General features: G+C 44.5%; 1 protein-coding gene across 2 annotated transcripts; it reads right to left on the bottom strand.

The window, feature by feature from the left end:
* Positions 1-986: 986 nt before the first annotated feature.
* On the bottom strand, positions 987-25,309 carry Hmox2 (heme oxygenase 2). 2 transcript variants are annotated; one of them, XM_075941861.1, is made up of 7 exons: positions 25,204-25,307; positions 6,068-6,106; positions 5,327-5,451; positions 3,506-3,623; positions 2,068-2,559; positions 1,344-1,470; positions 987-1,255 (listed from the first exon to the last, which is right to left on the bottom strand). In XM_075941861.1, the coding sequence occupies exons 3-7, from the start codon at positions 5,410-5,412 to the stop codon at positions 1,128-1,130; spliced, it is 951 nt and encodes a 316-aa protein (XP_075797976.1). In that variant the 5' UTR covers positions 5,413-5,451; positions 6,068-6,106; positions 25,204-25,307; the 3' UTR covers positions 987-1,127. The 2 variants fall into 2 exon arrangements, with proteins under 2 accessions (XP_075797976.1, XP_075797975.1); XM_075941860.1 differs by lacking the exon at positions 6,068-6,106 and having other exon boundaries at positions 25,204-25,309.
* Between the last annotated feature and the right edge of the window lie 2,325 nt (positions 25,310-27,634).

Here is a 27,634-nt window from a genome sequence, read left to right as displayed (position 1 = left end):
CCACTACTTACATAATTAGGTGTCCAGGCTGCAGAGCCTGAGAACTGGAGCCTTGTCCTAGCTTAGTGACCTCCTAACCTGAAGGTGTTGCTCTTTGGTCCTTAAACAAGACAGCACTGTTGGACTGAGACCTCGTATTCTGAAGATAAACACTCAAGTCTGGCACTCAGGCACCCACTCGACCAGGTTGGCCTTGGTGAAACCAACCATCTGAACTGTGAAGGTGGTGGACTCATGTTTCAAGAGTTTCCCTGCTGTTTTACTATTTTTTTTTTCACACAAGACTTTTACAGAAATAGATTCCTACTAATAAAAATATTTAACTTCACATTTCTTCTATTTTAGACTATGAATTGTTTAAGTTAAATGTACTTTCAAAGTAAGAAACCTTAAAGTATTTCTAAGAAAAATCACAAGTTCAAGTAGACATTAAGAATCTTTATAATGCTTAACATGAATAATACATGTCCAGAAGTGTTGGGAGGTAGGTGAGGGCTGTCAAGGAGGATGTATACAACATGCTACTGTTTCTGGGGGACCAGGAGGTAGTCGCACCTACCCTATCCCAGGGTGGAGGAAGTGTGAGGTGTCTGCTTTAAGAATGCTGAAGCAGATATACCAGTCAGTGGAGACAGCCCAGGGTAACAGCCTGCTTAAGGGATAAGCTGGGGGGGGGGGGGGCTTTGAGAACAGGAAAGCGTAGTTTTCACCCCCATAAGGCTCCCTGAGGCCTAAAAAATTGAACATTATCAGTTGGTATGACCCTTTCCCACCAAGCCTGGGTCTATGGGCAGCCAACTCCCAAGCAAAGGCAATGACTACTACAAGTACTATTAAGAAAGAAGAAAATGTACCCAGGCCTCCAAAGTGGCAGAAATCCTGGGGCACTGCCAGATGAGGAGGTCCAGAGGCTGACTTGCAGTGGAGTGACAGCCTATGCTTGGGATGCACCTGGCTGGCAGAGAAGATGCTGTTTACGCAGAGGCTCTAGTGTTTGGCTTTTATTGGTTGCTTGTTTTCTCAAACCCAGCAATAAAAAAGTTGCCTGAGGTGGTAGTTTAGTCAGAGGTGGAGATAGGGATGGAACAGGTCACTTGGGGTAGGATGCAAATAACATGACAGGTCCTTCACATGTTGTACCAGGCCAGGAGTCCAGCAGCCAGGGCCACACTGGCAGCTAGAATGAACTGGAGGCTAGGCTTCCTCAGCAGAGCCATGGCTGTCCGGAAGGGGCAGCTGCTCCCTTCCAGGGTACCTGTAGGCGCACAACAGGAGACAGGGCATCAGTGGAGAGCAATGACATAACCTGCTCCGGAAATGTTAGCTTAGGACCCGCAACCTACCTTTGTCTGGCTGAGCAGCATAAAAGGGGCATTTACGTATATCTCCCTTCCCATCATGCATGGGGAGTCCATCCTCCTGAGTTTCTCTTGCCAGTATGGAGCCAGCCTGGTCCAGTTCATTGAATATCTGAGGAGCAGAAATTAACTGAGCCATCCCTAAAGTAGGCAGACTTAGAATTTACACCCTACTCACCACCCATAGAGGGACTACAGCCCAGATACATCTGATCAGGACTAGGTGAACATCAAGCCAGAAAAGTGAACACTTCCGGGCACCTCTTAGTGGGAGTTCAGGTGACTGCTGTTCTAACACTGAGGGCTGACGTGGGGTTCTGGATCAGAAATGGCTTCAGCATGATCAGCTTGTAAAACCTACTCCCCAATGAATCTGGCTCCATACTAAACAATATTTTTCCTGTCTTTGCTACAAAATGAACAAACTGCTCACTCATCAATCCTAGCTAGCATCCTGTAGTGACAGACCTTTCAAATGCTGGAGCTCTGCCCTTCCATAACTATCTACAGGCCTTAAACCAGGCCTCCATCTGGGAGCCACACACTAACCCCATGCTCTCCACTGGCTAACTGGTCCCTCACCTTCCTCTAGGGCATGCAGGAGCTCATTTATGCTACCAATGGCCTCGAGATAGCTCTGGCTTTGACTCTACTGCTAAAGGATCAAGCTCATGCATCCACGGTCATAACTCCATGAAGTACCCAGTACCTGCATATTATATTCAAAGGCTTTGTTGGCCTCCTCCACGATCCTCTCTTTGGTCTTTAAATTCAGGTCCAGGGCATTCATTCTGGCTCGGTAGAACTGCTTGAATTGCTGGGCATTGTCCACATGCTCAAACAGGTAGAACTGGGTCCCTTCCCCAGTGCTGGGGAGTTTCAGTGCCCGCTGGGCCACCTTCTTCAGCACCTGGCCTCCTGAAAGGTCCCCCATGTAACGAGTATAAGCATGGGCCACCAGCAGCTCTGGCTCGTTCTGCCCGACATAGTGGATCCGGTCCACATACTTCTGGGCAGCCTCAGAGCACTTCACCTGCTCCTCCCAGTTTTCACCAAAGAAATACTCCATGTCCTTGATCAGTGCTTCCTTCCGGTGTAGCTCCATGGGGAAATACAAGGGGGCGAAGGCTGGGTGGTCTTTGTTTCGGTCCATTTCCTCCTCAAGGGCTGAGTACGTGAAATAAAGTGCAGTAGTGGCCAGCTGTGAGGGTGATGAAGATCGTGGAAGAAGATTATAAGCCAAACCAGCAGCTTTAGAACTATGTTTCGTTTTGGGTTTTGGTTTTTCAAAGACAGGTTTGTGTGTGTGTAGCCCTGGCTGTCCTAGAACTCATAGCATAGACCAAGCTGGCCCCAAACTCACAGAGACCCACCTGCCTCTGCCTCCCCAATGCTGAGACTAAAGGTGTGTGATGCCACAACTATCCAGCTTTTTTTTTAAATATTTTTAAATATTTATTATGTATACAATATTCTGTTTGTGTGGATGCCTGCAGGCCAGAAGAGGGCACCAGACCTCATTACAGACGGTTGTGAGCCACCATGTGGTTGCTGGGAATTGAACTCAGGACCTTTGGAAGAGCAGGCAATGCTCTTAACCTCTGAGCCATCTCTCCAGCCCCCTCCAGCTTTTTTTTTTTTTTTGAACCCACCATGTTTCAAGACTAGGTCAAGACAAAAGCCACTTTGTCCCATCCCAAAAATCCAGCTGTGACTCCTTTTTTATACAGTGAACTACTTAACACACCTAGGAAGCTTCTGTAACTTCTTTAAAAAAAAAAAACAAAACGGTGAATATTTGCAAACATTTCTGTTAATCCATTTAGGCTAGGACAGTCACAGCTTAACACTAGGAAAAAAATATATATATATACATCTATCTATCTATCTATCTATCTATCTATCTATCTATCTATCTATCTACACACACATACATATGGCTGGGCATGGAGGCACATACCTTTCATCCCCAGTATTTAGGAAGCTAAGGCTGGAGGACCCAGGGATAGAGTCCATGGACTATGCAGCCAGACAGTCTCCAAGAAAAAGACCCAGCAGCTTCTCCCTTTGAGGGCTGAGCTCCCCCCGCCACCTCCCACCCATTAATAAAGTTTAGAATCCAACCCCATCTGACTGAGGGCACAAACCTTAAATAGCTCCTTTCTAATGTTTCCTTTCAAGAAGTCTTTGACAAACTGGGTATTTTCTGCCCGGTCATGTGCTTCCTTGGTCCCTTCCTTCAGGAGCTCAGAGAGGTCTGCCATTCTGTGGAATGAGTTTTGTGTGTAAGACAGTAGCCCTTTCCAGTTCTCCAGAAAGGACTGAAGGGCCCCGGATACAGACTGATGCTGGAGCTGTTCAGACTAGTCCAGCATGAACAGGTGAGTCTTTTTTTTTTTTTTTTTTTTTTGGTTTTTCGAGACAGGGTTTCTCTGTGGCTTTGGAGCCTGTCCTGGCACTAGCTCTTGTAGACCAGGCTGGTCTCGAACTCACAGAGATCCGCCTGCCTCTGCCTCCCGAGTGCTGGGATTAAAGGCGTGCGCCACCACCGCCCGGCTTGAACAGGTGAGTCTTATATGTGAGCACAGGGCAAGCAGATGTGACAATCTGCCATAAAATTCAGGGCACATAAAGATTACTCCTGTCTCCCCAAGACTATGGATCCATGTATACATGTTAGTAGGCACCCAAATGAATGATTTGGCTTCTGTGGCCACCTAGTGGCTGAAGAAACAAAACTTAATCCAGCCCAGAAAGTTGCCTTCTTCCCAATGAGGAACCAGTTCCTAGGGTGTTACGTGGATGGGCCCAGGTGTGGGAAGAAGAGACAGTTGAGAGATGAGGACCAAGATCTTGGTTTTGTATTCTTTCTTCTTCTCCTCCTCTTATTCCCCCCCCCACTTCTCTTTTCTTCTCCTTTTTTGTTTTTCAAGGCAGAGTTTGTTTGTGTAGTCCTGGCTGTCCTGAAACTCGATCTGTAGCATTCAAACTCAATAGAACTTCCTGCCTCTGCCTCCCCATTTTGTATTTCTTAACAAATCAGAATCACACAGGATAGTTACACCAGTAAATGGACAGGGAAGAAAAGTATGATCCTAAGGACAATGGAACCTAGGGAGAACTCCAGTATATCCATACAGTCCATCTGTTAGAATGAGAAAATGTTGGTTCTCAGTTCAGGGCCCGCCTGGTCTACAAAGCAAGTTCCAGGACAGCCAGGACTGTTATACAAAGAAACCCCGTCTCAAAAAACAAACAACAAAACAAAAACAGTTTTTGGTTTTGTTTTTTAGATTATTTTGTATCACTCATGTTCTGAGAATTTATTAACAATTATTTTAATATATAATAACTTAGCCAACAACGGGACTTTAATGAGAGGCTAGGAAAAATGCAGAGCAAAGCCCAGTAATTTAAATTCTGGAGAGATTTACAAGTAAAGGCCTGGCCTAGAACAGAGTTCAGATTCCACATTGGTAGAGAGATAACCCTGTAAAGGGAATCAGCTTTGCCTCGTCATTCCTCATGTGAGTTCATGTGAAAACCCACTTAGGTTTGGGGGTTTGTTTGATTGTTTTTAGAGACAAGGTTCCTCTGTCTGTCTTGGAACTCGCTCTGTAGACCAGGCTAGCCAGAAATCTGACTGCTTCTTGCCGGGATCAAAGGCGCACACCGCCCTGCTGGCACCACTTGGTTTTTAAAAAGAGAATAATAACCACCATGAAACCCTGACTCAGCACTCCCAGCATCTGGCCTGTCTCCATTGGTAACAAAACAGAAAACCAGAGAATTGAACAGCCCAGGCTGGACAGGGGCCTGCACTGCCAATCAAACATCCCAGGGTCTACACAACTCAGGACTGATGAGCACTCCCAAGTGTCACCAACAGACTGAACCAGGCATGATGGCAGGTGAGAGGACAGGTGTTGGACCCTCTCAATGAGAAGCAGTCAGCTGCTGTCACTCACTTGGTATGGTTTTCCTTCTCTGGGGCCACGGAGTTCTTTTTCTCTGATTCATCTACCCCCTCTGAGGTCTCCACTTCTGAAGACATTGTTGCTGAGTAGCTGGTGATGCCCTCCTCACTCCGGTCCTGTAAAAACACAAGAAATTGGTGACTGAATAATGTCTTTTGGCTTTAAGCCAACATAACGAGGAGACACCCCTGCACCTCAAGACTGTTTTTCACAACAAAGCTCTGTCATTACTAGGACCATTTCAGGATGTGGACAGATATGAAGTTGGACAATAAGTTAGGTATAATTATAACGTTGCTGAATTTGCTCTTAGGCAATACACACTGGCATTCAGAAGTAAACAGCACGCTGTCTACACCTGCTCTCAGCCTTGAGAAGAATGTGAGTGTGCATCCCTGTGAAGAAAGCACATGAGGCAAATGCTGACGCTGACAGTCTGGGTAAAAGGTATACAAAAGCTCTTTTTAATTTTTTTTTTTTCCAGACAGGGTTTCTCTATGCAACTTGCTGTCCTGGAACTTGCTTTGTAGACAAGGCTGGCCTCAAACCTCTGCCTACCTCTGCTTCCTGAGTGCTGGGATTAACGGTGTGCACTACTACTGGGCTACAAAAGTTCTTTGTACTAGTCTTATCATTTTCTCCCCTGCATGTTTGAAATTATACACAAATAAAAAGCTACTAAACACGTAAAAGAAAGATACATTTAAAAAAAAAGGCTGCAGGGGATCTCACCTTATTAAGCAATGCAAGGCTTTCCGTTCTACCTCTGGGCTGCCAAGTAAAAAAAGGATGAACAGGGTGTTGTTAGAGTTTAATTAAGCCAGGCTGTGCCCAACAGCTCCACAAGCCCGAGACACCTTCAAGTGAGTCACCTAGCAAACTATCCCAAGCCTATTCTGTACTTTGCTGGGCTGCATGAAATAAAAGGCTAAGCTGATCAACGCCCACTACCTACTCAAGGCTCACTCACCTTTCATCAGCAAGGGAATACAACCCATAATGCAGCAGTTTTATCCTCCATCTCAGGAGACGTCTGCTCTAGCAGCACAGTAAGGGCAACTTTTTAGACGAACACTGTGACACATCATCATCAATAAGTCAACTCATAAAGGCAGAAATTCCAACTCTGGAGCTGCATCTGGCCAAGCTGGGCCAAGGAAAAAGAAAGCTTAATTTTCTGCCTCAATTAGTACTTCTTTACTGAGCATTTTCTACAACTGAGACAATCAGGTGTAAGAACAGCCCTTGAGGTAGGGCTGTAGCTCGGGATTAGATGCATCGTCACCGCCCTGCTTAAGTATGCATTTTTTAAACAATAAAATAATATTAATAACCTGTTGTTTATTACTTCAATAGTTTTCTAAACTCCAAGTACAATTTACTTATTTCCCTTTGAAGAATACTGAGTCCTCAAGGGTATCTGAAAGCTCCCTTTCCAGGAAGGCTGAGTTACCATATTCAACCAACATAGGCTCATGCCGGGGGACAAAATGTGTTCATTCTTGTTGCCGATTTACCACTCCTTGGCTGAATGGCCACACAGGTAATACTAAGAGGTTACCTTGCCCTACTGGAAAAAAATTATCTCAGTCTTTGAAAAGTTACATTTCCAAATCCTCTGTTGACCTGTACACTCTAGGACATACTCCTTAAAAATAGAAAACTGGGCCAGGCAGTGGTGCACACCTTTAATCCCAGCACTCGGGAGGCAAAGGCAGGCGGATCTCAGTGAGTTCGAGGCCAGTTTGGTTTCCAAAGAAACTTCCAGGACAGCAGGACTGTTAACACAGAGAAACCTTGTCTCGAAAAAACAAACACACAAACAAACAAAACCCAGTAATCTATACCCTAATAATAGTCATACTATAAAGTAAGAAAATAAATCACACAGCCTAACAGCCAAGGCTTGAGCTACTCAAAGGACAGTAACAATGCTAGCACCACCCTGACAAGCTGACAAACTGTGATCACGTACAGAATAGTCTACATTAAAAAAAAAAATGACAGGAAGTGGTGGTACACGCCCTTAATCCCAGCACTTGGTAGGCAGAGGCAGGAGGACTTCTGTGAGTTCGAGGCCAAACTGGTCTACAAAGCAAGTTCCAGGACAGCCAGAACTGTGACCCAGAGAAACCTTGTCTCAAAAAACCAAAACCAAAAAAATCCAAACCACGACTACAACTATGTATAAGCAGCACAGCACTGTACAGGGCTGGGAATGTTACTCAGAGGTAGAGTGCTTGCCCAGCAAGGATTATATCACCATATAAGTACATTAACAACAACAGGAGCCGGGCGTTGGTGGCGCACGCCTTTAATCCCAGCACTCAGGAGGCAGAGGCAGGCGGATCTCTGTGAGTTCGAGATCAGCCTGGTCTACAGAGCTAGTTCCAGGACAGGCTCCAAAGCCGCAGAGAAACCCTGTCTCGAAAAAAAAAAAAAAAAACAGGGAGGGAATCTGGAAAACTCTTCATTTATGGTTTTTGTTAGCCAACTTAGCCAACTGACTGTTTCTTTTATGTAAAGTAGCATTATCCTATTGGAAAGAAAAAAGAGAAAAGGGAAAGAGAGAAATGAGGAAAGGAAAGAGTAAAAAGGAAACACAAATAGAAATTGGTTGGTATAAGAAAACTAGCAAAGTTCTGCCCTGAACTAGTCAACAGGAAGTCAGTCCTTGGCCCTTCTGCTACCACAAGTTGCAGCAGAAAGGACCTTCTGTGCCCCGCCCCACCCAGCTTTAAAAAAAAAACAAACCTGACTGCTACTCCCTAATTCCGGTACTGCCAGCTGTTTTCCCAATTGGCTGCTGGTTTTCATTCTAATACCTGTTTTGAGTGAAGCAGCAAGTTCCTACCACAAAGATTTCCAGCAAGAGGTACCCACATAGCAGATCTAAAACATCTACCTCAGAGCTGTTGTTCCTGGTAAAGCACTGTGAAGGCATTAGGACTTTCTGAAATAACAGACGTTATTCAAAGAAACTCTCCTTCGTGGAGACTAACTCCAGCAAATTTCACAAGGCCAGGTAATTCAGAGCACTGCTGCCAGGCAGAAATGTAACCTAAGGTCCATATCACGGTCACTTCCTATCTGATGATCTAAAGAATAATAAAGACTTCTGGTATTCATTCTGCACTGAAGAAAGGAACAGGTAACAGAAAAGCAATGGCAGGGTGACCTGTTCCCTGGCATTAGAACAATGCTGTGAGCCTGACTCACTGGGTAGTGACATTCAGCAACAATCGGTTTACGCCCACAACATGAGTCACTGTTATTATCCCAGACGCACAGGGAGGTTAAGTGGCTGCTCCTAGCATTCTTTACCAAGACTTGATCATGATTCCCTCTTTGAACAGATTTCTGCTGGGCATTAGGCTTCTTGCCATCACTGTGAGTCCCCTGCCTGCTTCCTAGAAGGCTGTCTATGGTTCAAGATTTCACTCCTGTAGATAACTGATACCACACTACCCTATATGTGACTGCCCCAATTAAACCAGAAGCTTCAACCACAGAGAAACCCTGTCTCGAAAAAAAAACAAAATAAACCAGAAGCTTCCTACAGGGCTGATCAGGATTCCCCTCAGATTCACTATCGGTAAATCCATCAGAGCACAGCATCCTCTGGAGCCTCCAATCTGAGTTATAACTGTCACAGTGTGTACACAGAATGCACTGGACATACAAGCTAAACAAAAGCTGTATATTGAGTGTGTAACTGGGTGCCTTGGCACTAAATGAACCATTATGAGATCTGATTTTAACTTTAGATCTAGTTCTTTTTTCTCTTTATTTTCCAAGTTTTAATTAACAAATAATTCTTTTTTTGAGATAGGCATACAATGTGGAAAGATCACACGAGCAACCTTAGGAAATGAAACAGTATTAGGCATCCCTGGGTGAGCTTATCAGACCATGCCAGGACAAATAGGAAGGATCAACATAATAAACCCAGCTCCCGAAGGCAAACTGAAGAGTAACTTGGTCTCTTTAGCACCACTAAACTCTAGCATTCATGCATGCCTGTTATCACAACACTTGAGGGGTGGAGACAGGAAGACTGTTATAAATGCCAAGGCCCTATCTCAAAACAATACAAAACTGCTAGGGGAGGTGGGGAGAGTAAAATTTAGCATTCATAAGAATTAACTGCACATAAATGGTATGATGGCTCAGAGTAAAAATGTGTGAGCATGAGCCTGAAAACCTAGAACTCACAGTGGTAGGCGACCCAATCCTCAAAAGGTGCCCTCTCAGCCCAAAACAAGCCTACATTCACCCACACAACTCCTCTCCAAGTAATTAGAAGAATTTTTAAGAGAATTAAAATACCAAAGGCCAGTTTTACATTCCATTTAGCAAATGGATGGACAGAGAAGATGTGACCTGTTTTTCTAGGTCAGCCACCACCTGGTACTGGAGGAGGGACGCGCTGAGTGGATTTGCCAGCATGCTGAAGCTAACTCTGAACTCCTGCCTATTGCTAATTATTACTAGAAACCCAGCTTATCTTCAAGCGTGGAAGGGGCAGCCTGACCCCAAACACAGGGCCTGGTCTTTAGGTTTGGGAGATAAGGTCTCCATACTAATTAGCTCTTGGCAGTATGTGAGTCATAATTTCCGGAAGTTGAGTTTCCTCGTCTATTAAACAGGCCAACAAAATTTGCTTTACTTTCTCAAATATGCTGTGAAAACTAAAATGACATACCACGCATGAAAATGTTGTATGAGATGTAATGCTGCCTCAAACGCTGACCTCTTATTGAGAAAGCTGGGAGAGCCCAGGGCTTCAATCCCCAACTGGGTTTAGTATAAAGTGAGCACGACAACACAAGCCAGCACTTGGGAAGTGGAGGCAGAAAGATCAGGAGTCAGCCCTGGAGACAAATGAGTTCAAGGCCAGCCTGAGCCACGTGAGACCCTGTCACTAACTACTCAAAACTAAGAAAGAGCAGTTGGGTGACTGTAGAACAATCGGGAAGGAAATATGAGAAGTCCAGCCAATTCAGGTGATTCTGGACGCATCACACCAGAACACTCAGCCCTCCTGCAGCAGTGTGAGGAAATGGCAGTGCCTGTTCTCTTCAAGGTAAGACCTGTGACCACGGCCGAAAACAATGCTCACACTCCTCAATGCTGGCTCAGCTCAGTGTTAGCTGTGCTGGATGTTGGGGACAACAGAGAGCTGGATCAGCTCTAACCTAAGGAGACACTTGATAACAGGGGCCTTTCAACACCAAGGAAACATTTTCTAGGTAAAATGTTTCTAGAATAAATGGCCCCAGGTCTCTGAACTTTATAACTGTGGTTCCTCTGGAAATCTGGTATGTAAGTATCATGTTTTCTTCATTTTGATTTGTGGAAGTTCAACCCCACAGTTCACTGAATAGATGACTATTAACCTCTTGATAAAAAGCAAGACCAGACGGGAAATCCTGGAAAAGTAAGGACTCCAATGACAAAAACTTTAGCCTGATTTATGAAACACACCCTTGCAACTCTGGGTAAATAGCAAGAAAGCTAAATGCATAGGGTAGGTTTGTTCTGTGGCAGCACATTTTCCTACTATTCTTAAAGTCCTATATTCTACCCCAGCACCGAAAAAAAAAAAAATCAGGGTGTAGTGGTGTATCTATTTTGCAATCTTAACACTGGGGGAAGGCAGGGCGTGAGGCAGTTCAAAGCAAACCTAAGCTATATAGTGAGACCTGGTCTCAAAAACAGTAACAAAAACCTAAAAGTACCATCCTTTTGCTTTAGAATCTTCAATAAGTGACATCTCAAGATGTCTTGGGTTCCCTTCCACAAGCATTTTTTTTAAGTTGAGGAAGATGGGTGTCCTCAACTCTATCATGACCAAATACCAGCATTCAAAGCAGACACCAGCAAAGGAGCCTGGAACTGATGATTGCGGTAATCAGAAGTCTTGGTAAACAGCTTTCCTGTTTGTCTAACAAGTGTGAGACATAAGTTCACTTCTCACAGCCCCACAGCAGGAGGGGGGAGGGAGGGAGCCTTCCTCCAATAAATGAAATCACAGTAGACTCCCTCCTGCTCCCTGTCTACCATCTACCATTGTCTGGAATGAACAAAGCCCCAGAACAAGAAGGCAGCAATTCTAGTACCACGAGACGAATGACAGGCACAGATACGGAGCCCTGACTAAATCCTAAAATTACTTGAGCAGGAATTTTTTTTTAAACCGTGGAGGGTGGGATTGCAAGTGTATCATTGCGCCATGTGTGCTGGTGCCCCAGGAGGCCAGAAGAGGCTGTCAGATCCCTTGGGATTGGAGTTAGATAGTTGTGAGCTGCTGCTGCTGTGTAAATGCTGGGAAAAGAACCCAGGTCCTCTGAGAGAGCAGCCAGCACACTTAACCCTTGAGCCATCTCTCTAGCTCCCTTGAGTAGAAATATTTTTTAAAGGGCAAAACATATGTACCAATTTCCCTAAAGAAATTCTGGGGGGTGGGAGTCAACTCTAGAAAGGTATTAAGAAAAAGCTCTGTGTCAGGCGGTGGTGGCACACATGTTTAATAAGCTTTAAAAGCTACAGAAAAAGCCTGTCTCAAAAAAAAAAAAAAAAAAAGCTTTGAGTAAGACAATGAGCAGGTTGACACACACCTCTTTAATCCTAGCACTCCGAAGGCAGGGGCAGGCGGATCTCCAGAGTGAGTTCCAGGCCAGCCAGGGCTACCAGAGAAACCCCATCTCAATAAATAAATAAGTATTAAAAAAATCTGACAATTTTGAACAAGCTTAAAACTATGGACCCCGTGGCCAGCTGATGTGGAATTCCCCTCTATCGCTTTTTTTTTTTTTTTTTTTTTTGGTTTTTCGAGACAGGGTTTCTCTGTGGTTTTGGAGCCTGTCCTGGAACTAGCTCTTGTAGACCAGGCTGGTCTCGAACTCACAGAGATCTGCCTGCCTCTACCTCCCAAGTGCTGGGATTAAACTCTATCAATTTTATAGCAGTTTCAGCTTCTCTAAAAATAAAAACTGTAAATCATGGGATCAAAATACACTGTCATACATGTACGAAATTTTCAAGAAACAAAAGATATTAAAAAAAAAAACCAGAATCACATTAGTGGTTGGAGGGAGGGAGTCAGTAATCAAGATGGCTCTGAATTGTCATTCAAACCCAGCTCCCAGGTACTTTCCTCTCTGATAACACCAAACTCCTTAAAACTACCCCTGCAGGGCAATAAGTAGAAGACAGAACAGCAGGTCACAATTTGACAGACCTGGACACTCCACTCAGTCTAAATCACTTTAGAGCAGTGTTCCACTAATTATAAAATTAAAGCAGGGGCTGGAGAGACGGGTCACCAACCAATTAAGAGCACTGGGTACTCTTCCAGAAGACCTGGATTCAATCCCCAGCACCTGCATGGCAGCTCACAACTGTCTGTAACTCCAGCTCCAGGAGACCTGGTGCCCTCAACAGACAGAAATGCAGGCAAACTACAAATGCACATAAAAACAAACATTTTTTAAAAAAGAAGAGTCAAATAACCAAAATTAAACAATTTCAGAGGCCTGGTGTTGCCTCCTTAGTCTAATTTAGAGAGAGACAGAGAGAAACAGACAGACAGAGACAGACAGAGAGACAGAGAAATTAGGCTGGGTCTATAGTTCAGTTGGTATAGTGTTTGTTCAGCAAAGACAATGCCCTGGGTTAAATGGCCAGCACTGCATAAAATGAGGGTGTTGGCGCAGCCCCATAATCTGAGCATTCCAGAGGTAGAGGCAGGAAGATAAAAAAATTCAAGGCCATTCTTGGCTACAAAGTGACTGTGAAGCCAGCACTGGCTACAAGGCCAGCGTTGCCTAAGTGAGATACTGTCTTACCAAATCAAACAACAAAACCCAAGGGGGTGCTAAAATGAAGAGAATTAACCTGCCTAAGGGCACAGGAAGTTAAGAGTCAAGTTGGAACTAAACCTGCGTCATTCAGAATGTAAGAGATTCTTCCTGATCCCCAACTAGTTTTCACTGGTTCATGCATGTGAGAGTATGGTATTATCATGGACTACAGGTTACACTGAAACGAAAGGTAGAGGCTGCTGAATCACACTGCATTTATTCATACCATGGAGGTATTAAGCCACTCTTGTTTCAGGATGAAAACATGACCCTATGAGTTCTGAGACATAAATGCTTTAAGCTTCCATTTAAAGAGCTGGGAGCTGAGGAGACAGTTGAGTGTTAACGATAAAATCACCGAAAACCTCCATTCTGATTCATATGACTCACATAAAATAATGGAGCTCTGTAACCTCAAGTCTGAGTGAGGAGAAAGGCAGATCCCTGGAGCTTACTGACCAGTCAGTCTATCCAAATCAATGAGCAACAAGTTTAGTCAGAAACCCGGCTTCAAAGACTAAGAAGATGGTGGTGGCGCACACCTTTAATCCCAGCACTCGGGAGGCAGAGGCAGGCAGATCTGTGAGTCTGAAATGAGCCTGATCTACAGAGTGTGTTCCAGGACAGCCAGGCCATACACAGAGAAACCCTGACCATGTCTTGGGGCGGGGGAAAACACAACTAAGGTGGAGAAAGCATAAGCAAAATACTCAATGTCGACCTCTGTAGGGATAAGCCCAAGCCCCTTAGGGGGCGTGCTCGCCTCGCGCTCTGTTCGTCGCGGGAACCTGTGGTCCTGTAAGTCTATTTCCCCATTAAAGCTGTATATATTATTACAATCTGTCTGAATTCATTTACGCCGTTACAGACCTCTGGCCTCCACATGCACACATAGAGATTGAGAGCTGCTGCTTCCTACCCCTCAAACACTTGCCTTGGCTCATTTAGTTATGCGATCCAAGATGACCGTTCTTTGGTAAGGCCTGCTTTTATAAGACAGCAACCTAAGGTGGTTCCTAATGGGGAGGTGGCACACCCCAACACTTGGTGCCTGGAGAGCCAGACCTATCTGGCCTTAGCGGACAATCAAGTAAGAGGCTCTGGTGACATTCCTACACTAGAGGTCACAATAGGGTCTCTACATCTCTATAGCACTAGTTTCCATGGCAATTGAGAGAAACAGAAGATCTAGTTTTAAGAATGTATGCCAGCCTGGTAGTATTGGTACAAGCCTTTAATCTCAGCACTGGAGGCTGAGGGAAGCAGATCTCTGTCGGTTCAAGGCCAACCTGGTCCAAAGAGCCCAGCCATGGCTACACAAAGAAATCCTGTCTCAAAAAACAAACAAGAATCTGTGTGTCAATTGTGTACTGATTATTTTAAAATCTAAGCAGTCCTAACTACTTCTAAAAATGTATGCTGATGGGGCTAGAGAGATGCCTGGAGAGTGATTAAGAGCACTGCTCCCCCTTCCAGAGGACAGGGGTTCAATTCCCAATACCCACACGGTGGGTCACAACCACCTCTAACTCCAGTTCCAGGGGATCCAATGCTTTCTTCTGACCCCTACAGGCATCAGGAATGTAAGTGGTGCATATACATGCACACAAAACACACATTAAAATTAAAAAATGAGTATCTATTAAATAAAAAAATGAAAGAAAGTGTATGCCTCTTGGAAAGTGTAAGGTCAGAGGAATGGGGGAGAATAACAGACTTTCAAACAAGGACATCCTAAAAGAAGGCGAAGTAACTGCAATGGCTGCTTTATGTTTTATACAGCTTTGCGTCTGTGGAGGAAGAGAATAAACAAACCTGATGCATTGAGAAAAGGGTAGAATTTCTCAGCACAGCCTACATTTGAACTGTCAGAGGAACTGTACTTCCATCTTGTGTTTTTACTTCCTACCTTAACAAGCAAGGCACCAGGAGTCACTAGGAGTGGGGTCCTCAACTGTGTTCTCTCATCAAAAAGGGCTGATTTACATACGGACAACTATGTCCCATAAATAGAGACATACACCAGAGCATAGACTCATGAAGCTTTTTCTTTTAAAAAAAAAGATTTATTTATTTCTTATGTGTACAACATTCTGCCTCCGTGTATGCCCACATGCCATAAGAGGACGCCAGATCTCATTACAGATGGTTGTGAGCCACCATGTGGTTGCTGGGAATTAAACTCGGGACCTCTGGAAGAGCAGCCAGTGCTCTCAACCACTGAGCCATCTCTCCAACCTTCATGAAGCTTTTTCTATGCTAAAAAGCCTCCCAGGGGCTGGAGAGATGGCTCAGCTACTAAAAGCATATGTTGCCCTCGGTAAAGAGCAGAATTCAGATCCAAACACCCATGTTGGGCGACTCACAACTGCCAGTAACTCTAGCTCCTGGGGATCTGATACCCTCTTCTGGCCTCTGCAGGCACTCTACAAACACACTCAGACACACATACACAAATTAAAAATAAAAAAGTATTTTTAAAAAGATTCTTAAGGGGCTGGAGAGATGGCTCAGTGGTTAAGAGCATTGCCTGCTCTTCCAAAGGTCCTGAGTTCAATTCCCGGCAACCACATGGTGGCTCACAACCATCTGTAATGAGGTCTGGTGCCCTCTTCTGGCCTGCGGACACACACAGACAGAATATTGTATACATAATAAATAAATAAACATTTAAAAAAAAAGAAAAAAAAAGATTCTTAAATACAGGCCAATATATAGGGATGAACTTTAATCCAATCAAACTTTATTTTTGCTGAGAATTGAATACAGAACCTCATCCATACAAGGCAAGCACTCTACCAAACGATCTATATTTCATTGTTAGCAAAAAATTACCTGGATTGAGCTCCCGGAGTGCAATCGAAGAGAGGGAAGAGCACTAATATGAATAAAGGGGTCAAGACCATGATGGGGGAACCCACAGATCAGCTGACCTGAGCTAGTGGGAGCTTACTGACTCCAGAGAGACAACTGGGGAACTTGCATAGGACTGAACTAGACCCCCAGAATACAGGTGACAATGTGTGTGGCTGGGGCAGTATGTGGAATCACTGGCAGTGGGACCAGGATTAACCCTAATGTATGAACTGACTTTGTGGAGACCATTCTCTATGGAGAGACACCTTGCTCAACAAGAACACAGGACGACCTTGGTCCTGCCTCACCGAGTTGATAGGTCAGACTTAATTGACTTCCCAGAGGAGGCCTTACCCTCTCTGAGCACCGGATGGGGGAAGCAGGAGGAGAGGAGGGAGGGAAAACTGGGACTAGCATGTATAAAAAAATAAAGGGAAAAAAAGGAGAAAATTACTTGTACCACACCTCATATTCATATTTACTTAACAGAAGAACTTTCAACTAGAATTTCTAGGAAAGTTTTCTAGATACTTTAGCTCCTCAATGATTCCCTCCAGGACTGAGGGAAAGAGGGAACAGGCTGTTGTCTTGAATTACTTGATCTACACCAGAGTTGAGTTATTTTCCTGACTAGTAGATCCCCAGAACATAAGTCTGTCCAATCCGACAGTCATTTGCTGTTTGCACAAATGCAGAATGACTACTAATTTAGATACACATTTCAGTATTTGTATCATACATTATCCTATGATCTAAAGATGGAACCCCTGCCTCTGAAAGTTCCTAGAAAATGAGTCCACCAAGTCTAATAGCAGGTATAAGCCCAGACAGCCTCCCTGCACAGCAGTCCAGCAATGCTGCTGTCACACACACGAGAAGCTGAGATGGTGTACTGAGTGGAGATCTCTAGAGCCTCGCCACTAGTAAGCATTCTATAAAAGCTAACTAAAACCAGCCAGCCCACTGGGAAGTCCACTGGCTACACAGAGGACAAGAGGCAGCGCATAGGAGTGGCCGTGGTTAAAGCACAGGCTTTCAACCCTCACAACCAGGAGCACATGCTGGTTCTGCCACACACCAGCTGGATTACTCAGGAACAGCAACTCAATTTCTCTGAGTTTCTACTCTTTGTAGTAACAATTCTGCAAGGTAGTTATAAGAAATTAAATGAGTTCTAAAACTGTCAAGCTGCAAGACATGATTACACACACCCGTAATTCCAAAACTCACAGTGCTGAAACAGAAAGATAGGAGTTTGATGCCAGGCCGACTGTCTCAAAACAAGCTAGATGTAGTGGTGCACAGCTATAATCCTAGCAGTCATGAGGCTAAGGCAAGAGAATTGTCACAAATTTGAGGCCAGACTGGTCAACATAGTGTTCTAGGCCAGACAGGGCTACATAGTAAAGCCCTATCTCAAAAACAACAAACAAAAAGTGGGGAAATCCGGTTGGTGCCTTTAATCCCAGCACTCAGAAGGCAGAGGCAGATGGATCTCTGTGAGTTCGAGGCCAGCCTGGTCTACAAGAGCTAGTTCCAGAGAGACCCTGTTTTGAAAACACAAACAAACAAAAATCGGGGATATGTTGAGGCAATGGAAGTAGGTATGATGAAAAGTACATGTGGTCACATATAAAAGTGACATGACGGCGGTTCAGGTATGTAATCCTAGCTAATCAGGAGGTGAAGGCAGAAAGATGGCAGGTTCAAAACTTGCCTGGGTCAGAAAGTAAGTTCAAGGGCTGCCTAGAAATTTACTAAGGTCCTGTCTCAACATTTAAAAAGGACTAGAGGCCGGGCGGTGGTGGCGCACGCCTTTAATCCCAGCACTCGGGAGGCAGAGGCAGGAGGATCTCTGTGAGTTCGAGACCAGCCTGGTCTACAAGAGCTAGTTCCAGGACAGGCTCCAAAACCGCAGAGAAACCCTGTCTCGGAAAAAAATAAATAAATAAAAAAATAAAAAATAAAAAAATAAAAAAAAAATAAAAAGGACTAGAGATGTACCTCAGCAGTGAAGTGCTTCCCTAGTTAGTGCAAGGCTACATATGATCTTGTAATAAGTGCTTGTACCCTGCAACACCGTTTACCTGTTTACACATTTTCTAGATTACGATTCTTTTTTTCTTGTCTCCTGAGAAATTACTGTGCACATTTAAAGATACCAAGAGCCTGGCTTTGCTAATGCCCAAAGAGGAGCCAGCCTAAAATAGAAGATTTTACTAATTTAGATATACCTTAGGCTTATACATTCCACATACTTTGTCATCCTTAAATCTCTTTCAGTCCCAGTCCCAAGTTATACTTTGAACAATTTCTTCGGTGTGTGTTTACTATGCAGTTTTATTAATCACATCAATTTCACAGAACAAAGAAGGTCAAAGTGACACATGCTTAAGCTGTTTGTTAACATCATTTCCACGTGAGTAGATCCTGCTTAGTATCACAGGAACTGGAGCTGTCCATGTCTATGAGAGCTCCGGATCCTGCACTGGCATGTGTAGTTTTAGTATGGGTTGTTTTGTCAAAAAACGGGAATAGCCAGGCGGCCTTTAATCCCAGCACTCAGGAAGCAGAAACAGAAGGATCTCTGTGAGTTCGAGGCCAGTCTGTTCTACAAAGGGAGTTCTAGGACAGGCTCCAAAGCTACAGAGAAACCCTGTCTCAAAAAATAAATAAATAAATAAATTTAAAAAAAGGGGGGGGGGCAAGATGGTTTGGATCTCATTGGAGGAACAAGAATATCAGATGAGCCAATACCCCTGAAGTCTATAAATGAGGCTCCAACTAAGAAAGACACGTGAGAGGAATGGGTAAGTTTGTATGAGGGAAGGGTTGGTTGGTGACACACTGTTGTGTGCTGGAATATCTGCCTAACACTTCTTTTGCTGAAGGTGACTCACCTCTTGTATGATTGACTCCCTGTCTGGTCAACATACTTTGAACAATTTAAACAAAGACAGGAGACTGCAAGTCTGGCCACTTGGACAGATGGAAGATTTACACAGCAAAGATACTACCAGAATTATATCTTAATATTGTCAGAATTATTTAAGTACACCAGTGTTTAAAAGATAGAAAGATAGAGGAGGGGATAAAAAAGTATGCCAGTTTTTGGGATTGTTACCAGGTTTTTCTTGCCCACTTGGCAGAATTATACTTTTCCTGGTAAGAGCTCGGGAGACTTAATGGCAGACCAGGACTTGATGGCTGTGGCCTGTGCTGCCCCCTTGAGCTTCCCCTCCACATGTTCTTTGATGTGAGCTTGACTGGTTTTAAGTTGGTAACTCCAATCTTCAATTATGGCACACAATTTTCTAATAGTCTCTAACAAGCCTGCTCAGTACACTACTTACCTTCCAGGAGGCAATGCTCCTTTAGCTAAATTATCTGTGTAATTAATATTTCCTAAGCAAGTTTATTAGTAAGTTCTTCACAACATCAGTCTTACTACTTCAAGTTTTTCCTGCACATGTTATGATGCATAAACGCAATCAAGAGTTTGTTGAAGAAATTATCTCCACAATTAGAGATAGTCTCAAAATCGAGGCACGTTCAAACATCTGAGTGTGGATGTAGTTCAGTTGGTCGAGTGATTGTCTACCAGAAAGATACAATTGTCCATTTCTGAGGAAGGCCATTTGCCCTTTTTCTTTGTGCTGAGCATCAGATGAAGGCTCCAGGTCAAATCAAAATTTTTCACAGAAAAAAGAAGTTCCCTATTCTATCTGTGAGCAAGCATAGGTCCTCAAAAAGTTAACCTAACACCCAGAATTTCAGGTTAAGAACACCTATTTCAGGAGTTTACTCTTTCTGCGAGCACGAGGCTTCCACTCCAGTCTGTGTGCTCTTCTGAAGATCTCCTTGCTTTATTCTTTCACCTGACCTGCTGTGGGTTGGCTCCTAGTTCTCAGCTCTTTAACTTGACTGACACCTCAAAACATGGAGCAGCAGCAGAGTAATCATAAATCTTATAGCAACTGTACTGTTCTGGGTGTCCCAAGATGACCTAGTTCCTGGTACTAAGCCAGGTTTTTGTTGTCTTTTGTACAGCTTGTCAGCGCTGCCACTTATAGTACAGCTTAGATTCTTGAACACACTTCTACGAAAGGGGCACACATTTCTGTTCCTCCATCCTTCTACTACTAGACATATGCATTTAACATGTCAATTCCTTTAAAATTTGGGAATATATACTATAGTGATACTGACGGGTTTTTCTTGTTTTTATTTTTTTGTTTGTTTTTTTGAGACACGCTTTTCTTTAGCATTGGAGCCTGTCCTGGAACTAGCTCTAGTAGACCAGACTGTCCTCGAACTCAGAGATCTGTCGACCTCTGCCTCCCAAGTGCTGGGATTAAAGGTGTGTGCCACCACTGCCCAGCACGATACTGAGATTTTTAAGATACACATAGCTCCTAGAATCCTTACAGAGGATGACATAGAGGCTGAAGAGATGGCTCAGTGGTTAAGAGCACTGACTGCTATTCCGGAAGACCCAGGTTCAAATGCCAGCACCCACATGGCAGCTCACAACTGTCTACAACTCCAGGGTCTAACACCCTCACACAAAATATACATGCAGGCAAAACACTGATACAAATAATAAATCATTTAAAAAAAAAGAAAAAAAATTCAGCACAGAGGATGACATAATAGAATACTTAGTTCTAGTTGGATGTAGTGGCATAAGCCTTTAATTCCAGCACTCAGAAGGCAGAGGCAGGCAGATCTCTGTTGAGTTCAAGGCCAGCCTGGTCTACAGAATGAGTTCCAGGATAGCCAGGGCTATGCAGAGAAATCTTGTCTCAAGAAACAAAAAACAAACAAAGGCATCAGAGCAAAGAAAATAATAACATTTTGAACATTTGAGAATTTTACTGAAGATAATAAATATTTAAGTAAGCAACCGAAGAATGGAGGGGTTTTGGGGTAATTTGCTTAGAAATGGGATACTTGCTATTTTAGGCAAAGAAAAGACTGGCTCAACCCTGACCTTCCAATGGAAAAAGCAGAGAAAGCTGGGAATGTAGCTCAGGGGTGAGTGCTTGCCTAACATACATAAGGCCCTGGACTCAACCCCTGCAATCACTATTCCTTCAGCTCACCTGTATGTTTAGATTATAATCTCCATGATTAGTAGAAAAATATGATCATAATAGCTACTTAAGAGACAAGCCAGCCAACTAAACTAACTAAAAATTATATGGTAGGTAAAGAGTATTAATAAGTCAAGCATTGGGCACACACCTGTAACCCCACATGCAAATGCTCAGGAGGAGGGTCAACATGAATTCACAGTGAGCCTGGACCTACGTAGTGAGTACTTATCTGTCTTAAAAAAACAAAAACAGAAACAAGTGGTTTGGGAATCTCAGGTAAATGTGGGAATGAATATAAGCTACCGTACAACCAGTGTCTTAAAACTAAAACAATCCAGGAAGAAAAGCAGAAACTGGGAGTATTCAGGCAAGTTAGGGACAAGGCAGCAGTCTCATTATGCTGTTCCTCCCTAAAGCCCTTTTAAAATTACTGAGAACTATGGTAATAATTAGGCTCATGGTACTCCTGGGAAGGAAACAAATCCCTTCATGTGACAAAAAATTAATTTTCCCCCTGGGCAGAAAGAAGGTAACACCTGTTTGGTTGGCCTCTTGCACACAAACAGACAACACAACCGATCCCACCCAACAATCACTCTTTCGTTCCTCCCCTGGTGTTACTGCTCATGCAGCCCATTAACCACCTCTATACACCTTCCAGTTCATCCTTCTCTGCTCAGCTGTGCTTTATTCCAGAGGACTAATCAAGAATCACATCCCAAAACCACTGATTCCCAGCCCCAATCTCAGATTTACCGAAACAGATTTAAGTAGCCTCCATCTTAGATCAATAAGCAGTATTTAGGGGCTGGAGAGATGGCTCAGTGGTTAAGAGCATTGCCTGCTCTTCCAAAAGTCCTGAGTTCAATTCCCAGCAACCACATGGTGGCTCACAACCATCTGTAATGAGATCTGGCGCCCTCTTCTGGCATGCGGGCATACATGGAGGCAAAATGTTGCGTACATAATAAATAAATTAAAAAAAAAAAACTTAAAAAAAAGTAGCATTTAAAGACTCATCATGTACTAAAATCCCCCTTTTCTGATATAAAAACTGAAGCTTAGGCTAGGTATGGTAGCACACACATTAATTCCAACACTGGAAAGGCAGAAGAAGCAGATCTCTTTGAGTTCAAGCTAACCAGGAATACACAGTGAGGGACGCTGTCTCAAAAAAATAAAAAAAATAAAAAAAAGATTTATCCCAATACTTAAGAGGCAAAATATGGAGTTCCAGGGCAGCCAGGTCACATTGTCTTAAAAACAAATAGACAGACAGACAGACAGACAGAAAGAAGAGTAACCACTGAGAGATAGCTTAGTGGTTAAAGCACTTGCTGCTCTAGAAGAAGACCCAGGATTATTTCCCAGCACCCACATGGTGGCTTACAGCCATCTATAATTCTAGATCAAAGGGACCTGAAGGCGCTAGGCACATATGTGGTGCACATATCTGCATTCAGGCAAAACACTAAAAGTAAAAGTAACCTTTTTTTTTTTTCAAGAATAAAGCAGCACATGTTTTAGTTGGGTATTATGGCACACACCTGAAATCCCAGCACTCAGAGGGCTAAAATAGGAGGATCTCCTGCTCAAGTCCAGCCTGGACTACAGAGACCCTTGTTTCCAAAAAAAAAAAAAAAAAAAAAAAAAAAACCAAAAAAACAAAATAGGGCCACTGAGAGTGCAGTGGGTAAAAGTACTTGCCACCAAGTATGACAACCTGAGTTTGATCCCTGGGAACCACCAATTCCCACAGGGTGTCCTTTGATCTCCACAACTCTCCTTCTCCTCCCTCCCTCTCAGTTTTTAAACTGAGACAAACAAAACAACCAATTAAAAAAAAACTCTTTCAGGAGCTGAAGAGACGGCTGGCGCAGCGGGTAAGAGCACTGGCTGCATTTCCAGAGGTCCTGAGTTCAATTCCCAGCACCCAGGAGGCAGAGACAGGTGGATCTCTGAGTTCGAAATCAGCCTGGTCTACAAGAGCGAGTTCCAGGACAGGCACCAAAGACACACAGAAAAACCCTGTCTCGAAAAACAAAACGAATCAGCTGTTTTTAAAAATCAAGGTAGGCCATGAGTGTGCAAGTTTCAACAGATTTGTGTTAAAGTTAATTAACATTTGACCTTCTTTAGCTCATCGGCCTTGCCACCCCTAGAGTACTAATAGTTCTGACTCAGCAGCTCAATGGACTGCCCTGAGCGAAGAAAAAAGCAGAACTCAAGCCTCAGTCTGGGGGAATCACAGGATTTCCCGTACGCGTCCTCAGCACTATCAGGTCGCTCACAAGAAGGCTACTTTCCAAGCTCACAGATTCTCACACTCTAATCAGGTTTGGCTGCGGCACTGTATTAGCCAATGTTTAACAATTTTATCACATGAAGTGATAACTGTGCCACTGAACTGAGCACGCCTAGCAAACAAGACTACAATCTCATGACGTTTCTGGGGGAAGCAATTCTGAATATACACTTTTCACCCCTCAAAGAAACTAAAAGCATTAATAAATGCCATAATCAAAACATACAGTTAGCTCCCAGCATGATGGCGCACACCTTTAATCCCAGCGCTGGGGAGGCAGAGGCAGGCGGATCTCTGTGAGTTGAAGTCTGTCTAAACAGCCAGTTCAAGGACAGTCAGGGCTAGATAATTTTAAGAGAGACCCTGTCTCAAAGGGGGGGGGAAAGATGGTTTTAGGCTAGGGCACTCAGGAGACTGAGGCAGAAGAATCACAAATTCAGCCAGCACGGACATACCAAGAATCCCTTTCTCAAAATACAAAACATTCTTTGTGAGTTCAAGACCAGCCTGGTCTACAAGAGCTAGTTCCAGGACAGGCTCCAAAACCACAGAGAAACCCTGTCTCGAAAAAAAAAAAACAAAACAAAACAAAATACAAAACATTGTATTTTGTTCAGTGGTAAAATATGTGTTCGTCCTGTTCAATCTCCACCACCAAAAATATCTAATTGTTATACATTATATATGATAACATTTATAATAATTATTACAAACAGCACCACAGCAGAAACAGAAAAGCACAAAACCAGTAACAGGTTTATTTCCTTCTACATGACTGGTCTGCTTAAGGCCAGTATAACCATTTAAACAACACAGCCATTTCTAATCTCCAGTTCTGAAAGAGCACAGGACGTCCAGGCAGGGCACTGGATTTAAGCTCATCTGTGCCATCACCTTGCCTGTGGGAGATAGCTCGATTTACTTCACGAGTCTCTAAAAAAAGGTAGGGAAACAGAAGGCTTGCGAAAGGGCTGAAGAGCAAGCGGTCTCTCTCAACAGGGCAGCATTATATGGTCTCTCCCTGTTGTTGAGTTAGTGGCGCCAGCGACACAACACAGTAAGGATGAACAGCCACAGGCCACAGCAACCGGTCCTTCAGAACCAATTTAAATGGCAGGGCACAGACAGCCCTTGTGCAAACACTGTCTTGGCAGTTCTTACAGGGCAATTAAGTCACCTAGAGCCCTGTGCTTTGGAGGTGACAGGGGACCTCCCCGTCCAGACCAACTGGCTGTAGAGTCCTCCCAGTCTTGCAGTCTGCAGCGGAGGTCACGCATAAAGTCCCTAGAGGTTCTAAGGGCTCTCCTCAGCGAGGGGAGTCACAGCAGGGCGGACTAGCAAGGCCGCCACGCCCCGGGCTCCTCCGGGACCTCAAAGGGGCTCAAGAGCTGGGCTGCACTAATTTCGACCCCGGAGTCACCTCGTCAAGAGCATTCGGGACTCTGGGAGAGGCTGTGCCCTACGGGGACAGCAGAGGACGCTTGGGTCGGAGTTCAGAGGTCTTCTAGAGCGCGGCGTCTGCGATTTCGGGCTCACATGATGCTCGAGGCCCGCTCGGTGCTCCCTCCCCGACCCCAGTCTCCCGCTCCCCGGCCTCAGCCCGTTTCCGGCCGGCCCCCGCCCGGATGTCCCCTCAGGCTGGCGGCCGAGTGGCGGCGCACCAGCCGAGCAGAGCTCTGGAGGAAGACTTCCGCCCAGCGAGGACCCGGGCGGGCAAGGCCGGAGACGGCGTGGGCCACTCACCCTCCGCCGCTCCGCTCGCAGGTCCGTCGGTCTCCGCGTCAGTGCCTTCACCAGCGTCGCGGTAGCGGAGCAGGGCGAGCGCGAGGACGACGCGACGTGCGCACGCAGAGAGGGGCGGGGGCTGACAGGCCCGCCCCCAAGCGCCCCAGCAGCTAGCGGGAGGCGAGTGGCTGCGCCGGCACTACCTTGCACGCCCATCCGGGAGCGGTAGAGATGGTGTCAACAAAAGCCAACTGTTTGTTGGTTGAGAGTGGTGACTCAAGCCTGGAATCCCAGCTTTCGGCGGAGGGAGGGGGAGGCTGAGGCAGGAGGATTGCCCTAAATTTAAGGGCAACCTGAGCTACAATGTGAGAGTTTGTCAAAACAAAACAAACAAAAACCAAGACTGGGGGATTGGGGATGTAACTTGTTGAGAAAGGATTATTACATTCTAACACAACAAAACAAAAACTAAAACTAAAAAAATAAAAAAAAAAACAGAGAGAGAGAGAAAGAAAGAAAAAGAAAGAACGTTTTACAGTGACAAAGTTTTCTTGCTTAATCTTCCTATCTCTGCTCAGGGATGTAGGAGCCTAGTTGTCAGTCTCAACATCTACACCTTGACAATTTGGCACTTAACACGCATGAGCCAGCCCTGGGCAGTTCCAGGGCAAACGCCAGTCGTGATTCCCGGTCTAACTCTGCTAACAGTCCTGTATCTGTCTTTGTGCACCTTGGCTGTGGGAACTAGAGAGATGGCTCAGAGCAAGGAAAGCTCTTGCTGAGGGGTCAGCTCTATTCCCAGCACCCGTTTAGCTCATCCATCACCTGCCTGTAACTCCAAACTCAGGGGATCTGACGCCCTCTTCTGGCCTCCACTAGCACACGCACATACCCACACACAAATGCACATAATCAGAACAATTTTTTTTAAAAAATCTTGATTATGCAGCCCAGGTGCTCGAGCTCCTTTTTTCTCACAACAGAACCTGAGCTAGGACCATATACTTAAGCCATAAAACCCAACTAACAATTCCACTTCCGGGAAGCTATTCCTATATACTTATATATTTTATATACTTTCAAGACCCAGAAGAGGCATAAATAGAAAGACCACTGCATGACATTAAAAAGACACTCCTCATAAATAAAAATTAAAGAAGAATGTTATGTTGGAATGAGCTCCTTTACTAGGTTTCGCCAGATCAGGCTAAAAATCAGAATGATTGACAGCTGGGCAATGGTGAGCGCGAGCCTTTAATCCCAGAACTGGGGAGGCAGAGGCAGGCGGATCTCTGAGTTTGAGGCCAGCCCCAGTTAGTCTCCGCCACTGAGTAGCATGCTGCCCTTTGTTCATAAGCCCATTCAAGTGATCTGAACTTTTTAGCTTTCTTAGGCCCCATGTGAATTTATATGCTCCACATTGGGTGCCGTAAGTAGACAGATTTTTCTTTTGACTACGATCACACAAATAATGACAAAGAGACTCGTTTTAATTATGAAGGCTAGGTCTTAGCTAAGGCTTGCTCTGAACTAGCTCCTGTAACAAATTGACCCATTTATATTCGTCTATATTTCATCGCGTAGCTCAGTTACCTTTCTCTTAGTACAGCACATCCAACTTGCTCTGAGTCTGCTGGCGACAATCTGTGCGCCTAGATTCCTCCTCTTCTTCTAGTCCTCTCTTTCCCCGGAAGTCCCGCCTATCTCTCCTGCCTAGCTATTGGCCATTTAGCTCTTTATTAAGCGAGCCAGAAGGCATCTTAGTCAGAGACATAATATAAACATTGTCACAATATAAACAAATATTCTACAACATTTCTCCCTGTAGTGAGCAGCATGGAATCACACCTGATGGAGATGTATAATCAACTCCTGAGATGGCTAAGGCCTGACCTATGCTATGATCACGCAATGATTATCAGCTGCCTGCATATGCGTGAACCTATGGGCAGTGCTCACCTGGCAGTTCAGGGTTGGCAGCCCATGCCTACTTAAGGGCTGGGAGAGGGTTTGCCCAAAGGGAGAGGAAAAAAGGAGAGAGGTCAAAGAGAGAGGGAAAAGAGAGGAAGGAAGGAGAGAGGGGAGAGGGGAAGAGAGAGAGAAGTGTAAAAAGTCGCGTCATTCCTTGTGGGACGAGGGTGGCCGTGACATCTCCCTTTTGTTTAATTAAATAGGCAAGGTTTTAACTCTAACATAGTAAAATTGTATACAATAAGAACACACACATGCACACAAAACATATACAAAAAAAAAAAAGATGGGGCTGAGGGCTGGAGAGGTGGCTCAGAGGTTAAGAGCGTTGGCTGCTCTTCCAGAGATCCTGAATTCAATTCCCAGCAACCACATTTTGGCTTACAACCATCTGTAATGAAATCTAGTGCCCTCTTCTGGCCTGTAGGCATACACGCAGGCAGAACGTTGTATACATAATAAATCTTTCTTTAAAAAA

This window comes from Microtus pennsylvanicus, chromosome 11 (assembly GCF_037038515.1).
Source record: "Microtus pennsylvanicus isolate mMicPen1 chromosome 11, mMicPen1.hap1, whole genome shotgun sequence".
Lineage (NCBI taxonomy): Eukaryota > Metazoa > Chordata > Mammalia > Rodentia > Cricetidae > Microtus > Microtus pennsylvanicus.
The sequence above is the reverse complement of the archived record's forward strand: the minus strand, read 5'-3'. Positions and strand labels throughout refer to the sequence as shown.